Genomic DNA, 7,146 nt, shown 5'->3' with positions numbered 1-7,146 from the left:
TATATATATATATACAAAATGCACTAAAATATTATAAAATATTTCTATTAGACTTTGAAAAACGTGCCATTTGTGCAACTGCCGAGGTCCAAGCTCAATTACGTTGTTCCGTGAGCTTTCATCCTGGAAGGAATGCATCTGCACCCATGGAAATAATGAGGATCTATCAAGAGGCGGGTGGAGATGCGAGCAGAGCTATTATGTCTCACGTCGATCGTAAGAGAGTCACAAGTCTTTTCTTTTTTCATCAATTTTTAACTTTTAATTTAGATATCCATTTGATTGTGCCACTGCGATTAATGAAATTAATTTGATAGGTACGTTAATAAAAAAGGAGCAGCTCATGGAATTCGCCGATGCTACCAAATGTTATATCCAGTTCGACCTATTCGGCATCGAATGCTCTTTCTATCAACTGAATCCATTCATGGATTTTCTGTCGGATGCACAGCGTGTCAAACGTATTGCGCTGCTGAAGAAAGAGAAAAAACTGGACCGGGTTCTCATGAGTCACGATATACACACAAAGCATCGCCTGGTACGCGTCTCTCTAATATTTTCCGTTTTTCATGTAATTTTATAAATTTATATTTTCTTGATCCCAGCGACTAGACACTTGAAAATATTTTGTTGACTTTTAAGATACATTTTGGCGGACACGGATACTCTCATATCGCTAATAATGTTGTGCCAACTATGATAAATAAGGGCTTCACGACAGAAGAAATTGAACTGATAACAGCTGAGAATCCCAAGAAGTGGCTTACTCGGCAGTAAACCAAATTTTGCGAAACAAACTGTGCTCAATTATAAATTGATATTTTTAAGACTAACTATAAACTAATAAGGTACATTAATTATTTTATAATTAATTTTTATTAAATGTGATTTAATAATAAACAATACTAAAATGCTGTTCTATTCGATATAATGAAAATGCGAATCTGTATATCGACTCAAGTAATAAGATTCTTCGAGATATTAAGTTCTATAAAGGAAAAAAATTGTTTATTAAAAATTAAAAATCGTAACTTAATATAGTTCATTAATATTAATTGCAAGATTTATAACCTTCCTAGAGAACAGATTGTTTCTTTCTATACGAAACATAACGCATGAAAAAATGCAACGAGAGAATTTTTATAAATAATTTTAATCTAATGTAAACTATTATTACAGTAATCTATCTTTTTATCATAATTTTCGCTTAAAATTATTAGATTAATAATCATATAAATAAAAGACAATGTAAAGTTTATATTTTATTATAAAATACAATGACACATGACAATCTTTGGTAAAAGTCATTATCCAGCAGAAAGTATAACTTTTTGTTCCGCGAATGTTTCAAAAATTAAAAACGTACACAATACATTTGACATTCGTATTATTTTACTCTTTAACGAAAAAATAATTTATGAATTTTCTTATTATATTAGACGAGGTAAAAAAATTATATAAACTAACTTGATAACTATTGCACGGTTATCAATAACAATTTCTTTCTTTTTCTTCTCATCTTCCGTTTCTTCTCCCTTCTTTTTGTAAAGGGAAACGTCTTTTGTCATTTTTCTCGACATTCGCCTCACAGCTCCTCCTGGAATTGTGAACTTCTCACGGGATTCATAGCGATAGAGACCGTCGATACCATCGTTTTGCTGAAGTCCTTCGAGTAGTCTAGCAGAGGAATAAATTACAATTACATTTCAAAATACTCACAGTTGCATAGAATACACAAATACAAGTACTCGAGAAACAATAATAAAGCAAATTATTTTTAAATAGTTACTATATTTTATATAACATAGTATACATTATTTAGAGAACAATGAAATTAAACAAAGCTGTTTTGTATGACATTTATATAATATTTTATGAACTCATGTGAAAGTCATAAAAAGATAAAATAATCTTTCCCCTAAATTTTGAATTAAGTTCCATAATTTTTATTCTATAGATATTAATATAATTTAATTTTAGTTAATTAAAAAATTAGCGGTGAAGATTAGAACTACAATTAGTCAAATTGAGTCAATAATAAATTCAGCGAATTGCGATAAAAAAAACTCGAAGTGTTTTTGCTTGTTAGCACATTATTAATGATTAATTATATTATAAAACGATGATCGAAGGTGCAGAAGCATTCGGTGACGATTGCGACAATTTCACGTCGCCTGCTCGTCTCGATTTTATGAAAAGTGGAGTTAAGAACGTGCAGAGCGTGGAAGAAAATCAGTAATTAGGGATTGCGATTAATTGACGATAGCACATATATAAATATACACACAGGCTGGTCAGCGGTACCAAAGTGACGATCAAAACAGAAAGCAGCAAACTTGTGGTGCCCTTGACTTACGAAGTGAGCGAGTGGTCGCTTAGGCTCGCGCGCTCGGTCAGAGCTTGGTGAGTGTTACCGCGTGTCGTTGCTCGAAGTTACCTTGGGCGTAGTCATGCTGATGGGCCTGAAGACCGCCGGCACCACCCGGCGCACTGCTACCGAACGGCGTTAAGGTCGCCCTTATCCACTTGTAGCCGATAACACCGGCGTACGCTTGCCTGTACTGCTTGTTCATGATCACGTAGATAATTGGATTCACGCATGAAGCGAAGTACAATAGCAAGTATCCCAGAATGTGACACTCTGAAACAGTTTGACGGAACGATAAATAGTAATCTAAAATGACTATACGATTTCTACGAATTTCTTTTATTATAATTTATTATAATTTATTATACGAATTTATTATTTAAAATAATAATTGCATAAGCTGTAATTTTCAAGAGGATGAAAAGAAAATCGAAATGAAAGCTGATAAAAACTGAGCGCATAGGCAATGCTGCGATAAATGAAGATGAGAATGTGAAATGTTATTTCATTCGGAAATGAGATGCGCCATAAATAATAATGCTTACCGGGACATCTGACTTCCGCGTCGGCCACCTTAACAATGGTGATCGGCAAGTAGCACGCGAGGAAGCTGAGAAAGATTACCAGTACCATCTTTGTGAGCCTCCATTCGCTGCGCTTCTGTTTGAGTTCCCTGATATCCCTTCCGGGTGTATGAGGTGACTTTACCGTCGGTCCAGCATGTTTTCGCAATCGCGATTCTGATCTACAATTGATTAAATTTTAATTAATGTAATATAATCAAGGCAAAGGTTAAAGATTATATTGTAAACGTGATAAATATCGGAAATGTCAAATTACTTGTGCACCACCCAAAATATCTTAGCGTAACAGCCAACGATCACTAAGCAGGGTATCAGAAATCCCATAACGAAAAGGAATGTCTTGGAAGTGTTACCACGACGATCTTTGACGATGGAACAGGTCTCCAGATTGGGATCGTAATCGAATTTACCTGATGGAGTGATGAATAATAAAGCAAAAACATTTAAAAAATATATTAAATATATATATATATATGTATGTATGTAAAATAAAAAAATATTTATATATATAAGGCAGGAATATGATATATTTAATTTCTTATTTAATTATGAAAAATCATATGTCATATATTAAGAATTTAATGTAACAGTCTTATTCTGCCAAATAATTAAATAATATTGTTTATTTATTCTTGGAATATTTGTAACTTTATCGCTTTTAGCAAGTTTTTGCCGTTGAAATTTCTTTCTCCAATTATGAATAATTTTTTTTTTAAATAATAAAATAGCGACTCACCCCATATTCCTGCCAGCGTAGGTATCTGCATCCCATAAGAGAAGATCCAGCAAAAGATTATCATTGTGGCTATCCAATACTTCGTGTAAACCTTGCTATAAATATCATGATGCGCTATCATAATATATCTACAAAAGCAAAAGATTGAATTATTAATAGTTCCTTAAACTCGATCGAATCGAAGAAAATTTTTTAGCTGCATCAGACAGTAAAGACTGTAAAGAGTTAAGACGATAAAGCACACGCACCTATTGATAGTGATTGCTGCGACAGACAGGAGACTGACCCCGACATTTCCGTATCGCAAAAAGGGTACAAAGATGCAGAAGAATCGAATGTCTGCCCAGCTGGCGTTGACGAATCTGATTGAATCGAACGGCAACACCAGCAGACAGAATACAAAATCCGCGATGCATAAGCTGTGTTTAAGTAATAAAAATTTCATTTTAATCGACGTAAATGTTAGAGATAGTCGCGTTATAAAAAATTTAGACCAATTTCTTTTAGATGTATTTGTGCGAGATAATCATTAACACAATATTATTGTTGTACAAAAGCTTCTTCAATATATGTGTAAATCAGCTATTTATAAAGTAAATTTATAAGTAAATAATTTTGATAACAAAGTCATGTATATAAACTTGTTTATTATACCTTATAATAAAGGCCGCTGCAACGTTGCGAACTTTAGGATATTTACATAACGCCACGATCGTTAGTAGATTACCGGCTAAACCAATAATCATGATAATGATCGCCACTACTGCCGCAAAGGTTCTCAAAGGCTTTGGAAATCTGCAGCAAATAAAACGGTAATCGTAAAAAATAAAGTTTTTTTAAAAAATATTTTATTTTTTAAAAGTAAATACTTTCCAGCGAGAAATGAGTCATCGAATTGATGTCGAATTAATATAAATACGATGATTTCAACATCAATTTGACGTCGATTCGACGTTTAATTGACGATCATTTCTTGTTGGATAATTAACAATTTATTCATAAAGAATAAAATAGACTGTATGTTTCCTAAAATTATATATATCAAAAGATATGCATCAATTATATAAAATATATCATCTGAAAAATAAGCAAAAATTAAAAATTATACTGTTTGAATGCTTAAAAAATATTCATACAAACGAGAAATTTAGCTTTTAAAATCAGGAATACATGCGAAACTTGTTTGTTTATGTTAGAACAATGTATTTATTCATTGTATAAAATTGCTAATTATTGTTTATTTTCTACAAATAAGACTTTTTTTATAAAAAATTTCTTTGTACGAATACTTTTTGCTCTCACTGTATGTACCTAAAAAGAATGTACCTCGATAGTTCCGCGTCGACAATAGTGCTATGCGTGGCATTGTCCATGATACGTGGCAACCACGTGTCCGTGCCGTCCATTATGCCAGCCGTGCCGAAGGTGTCGAAGCTCTGATCTAGCGATTCCATTCGGCCTCGACCTGACCTCTCGAAGGCCTGCAACATTTACGAGCGGAAGAACGAAACTAAATATTTGTTCTAAATATTCGACTTGCGTTTCCTTAAAGGTGCATTCAAATGACACAGTTTTTCTACCGATCTGGTTTTTCTATCGTAGAACCACCCTAGTCAGCTGTTCGACGTAGCGGCCCAGCTGATCTGTTGAGTAGAGTTTTTTCTTTATATTTATGTATTATATATTATACTTTTCATTCAATAAAGAGTTGAACAGGGGATATAAATACTTTTAATAAGTTTAATAAAAAAAATACTTAATTGCGATATAGAATAAGATGTTGGATGTTTATAAAAATGAGAATTATATTAAAACATCCGTATAGAAGGAGATACAGATATTAACATTTGAAAATAATTAAAAATTTTTAATTTATCTCTTCTCACACGAAAAAAAACACATAAAAATCTAATATAACTTTAAACGAAATCTTTGTTTTATCACAATTGTATATGTATCCAGGGCTGAGTAATATTTAAAATAATTTCATTTTAAATATGTATTTAAAATAAAAATAGCATTTTGCACTTCCTATTTTAAATGGTTTTTGAAAAACCATTTTTATTTTACATTTGAAATAGAATCATGTCTATCATTTAACCATTTATAAAATAAGTAAATAGTTTTTTTATGTTTTCACAAATTTTTCCTAGAATCATTGACGTATAAAAAGAACCAAATTCCGTGATTGGCTAAAGATTTTTATGAATATTCAAATAAACTGTAAATTAAACTATAAAGAAAGAATTAATTCCAGATAGTCCAGAAATATCGAATCTTAATAAAAAAATGAGTGTTTCAGCTTTATGTAAAATATTATATACATTTTTAAAAATGTATATTACTCTTAACATCTAATTTTGATCGTAATCGTTTCTCGTATTAATTTGATTTATTCCAGTAAACAGTCCCATTTTCAAATTATAATATTAAAAATTTAAAATATTCCCGTCAGAAATTTTATAAATACTGTAGAGCTTCGACTTCTATTGAAAATGGATTTCAAACGTAAAATACTTTTAAAAAATGTATACCATCCTGGCGGAAAGTTTTTACGAAAAACTACATACATTGAAACAAGATCTTAGGGCGGTGTTTTTAGCTGATTCTTATATTCAAGATTATCTTAAGTACATCTACAGTCCTAAGATGTCCCAAATCAGTCACAAGGCCATATCTTAAGACATTACTTAAGACAATCTTGAAATAAAAACGGACCATGAATACCTGCCTAAAAAATTCTTTGTTTTTCATAGATATTCGTAATGGGACGTAAAGTAATGTTATCTGATATTATTCGATAAACTAAGAAATTCTCCGCCCATAAACAACACTATATCTTACTACAAATATCTATGAAAAATTATGGATTTCTGAGGCAAACAAATCTCACTGTACGTCTCATTACGAATATCTACGAAAAATTAAGAATTTCTAGGATCTTGTCTCAATCTATATAATGTTTCTGTACTTTTTCGTAAAAATTTTTCTTCGCTGTGGTAGGAAAAACCATTTTGCATTCGGAAACTATTTAAAATATCTATTTATCCATTTTACATTTAAAATGGATTCGAACAATCCATTTTACATTTTGCATTTTAAAATACACCTTTTAAAAGTATTTTACAATTTTAAATGGATTTCGAAAAGCATTTTACTCAGTCCTGTATGTATCGAATATTTCCTGTCAAATTTTTTATGATTACGGCGAGAGTGCTGATAAATAATGAGAAACGTATTCACACATTTGGCGAAAAATCTGATAGAACAGTGGAAAAAATATTTATTGGGTATAACGAGAGAATGGACAGTATCGTACGAAGTTACAGTATCGTCTGAATGCGGCATAACGCATGACTAAAAAGCGAATGACTAATAGTAATGTCTCGTAATTTAGTAGAACACGTGCACTTTAGCGGAAACAAAACAAGACTGGAATATCTTAAGCTTAGATCAAT

At 31.5% G+C, this 7,146-nt stretch overlaps 2 protein-coding genes across 5 annotated transcripts in view; one reads left to right on the top strand and one right to left on the bottom strand.

Annotated features, from left to right (window-relative positions):
- LOC108750480 (phosphotriesterase-related protein) overlaps positions 1-837 on the top strand; it is a 2,618-nt gene extending 1,781 nt beyond the window's left edge. The window contains exons 5-7 of the mRNA XM_018489940.1: positions 52-216; positions 318-538; positions 643-837. Coding sequence (XP_018345442.1) covers positions 52-216; positions 318-538; positions 643-777 — 521 coding nt within the window. The 3' untranslated portion in view covers positions 778-837. The remainder of the gene's footprint in view (positions 1-51; positions 217-317; positions 539-642) is intronic.
- A 719-nt stretch (positions 838-1,556) lies between these two features.
- LOC108750849 (G-protein coupled receptor moody) overlaps positions 1,557-7,146 on the bottom strand; it is a 10,507-nt gene continuing 4,917 nt past the window's right edge. For 3 of the 4 annotated variants that reach the window (XM_018490661.1, XM_018490663.1, XM_018490662.1), the window contains exons 2-9: positions 5,015-5,169; positions 4,343-4,483; positions 3,937-4,107; positions 3,689-3,816; positions 3,209-3,362; positions 2,914-3,113; positions 2,438-2,641; positions 1,557-1,677 (exon numbers count right to left, since the gene is read on the bottom strand). In XM_018490661.1, coding sequence (XP_018346163.1) covers positions 1,586-1,677; positions 2,438-2,641; positions 2,914-3,113; positions 3,209-3,362; positions 3,689-3,816; positions 3,937-4,107; positions 4,343-4,483; positions 5,015-5,142 — 1,218 coding nt within the window. In that variant the 5' untranslated portion in view covers positions 5,143-5,169 and the 3' untranslated portion in view covers positions 1,557-1,585. Of the gene's footprint in view, positions 1,678-2,356; positions 2,642-2,913; positions 3,114-3,208; positions 3,363-3,688; positions 3,817-3,936; positions 4,108-4,342; positions 4,484-5,014; positions 5,170-7,146 lie in introns of all 4 variants that reach the window. The other variant, XM_018490664.1, reaches the window with a different exon arrangement.

The sequence above is a fragment of the Trachymyrmex septentrionalis genome, unplaced genomic scaffold (genome assembly GCF_001594115.1).
Source record: "Trachymyrmex septentrionalis isolate Tsep2-gDNA-1 unplaced genomic scaffold, Tsep1.0 scaffold37, whole genome shotgun sequence".
In the NCBI taxonomy this organism is placed as follows: Eukaryota; Metazoa; Arthropoda; class Insecta; order Hymenoptera; family Formicidae; genus Trachymyrmex; species Trachymyrmex septentrionalis.
The sequence above is the reverse complement of the archived record's forward strand: the minus strand, read 5'-3'. Positions and strand labels throughout refer to the sequence as shown.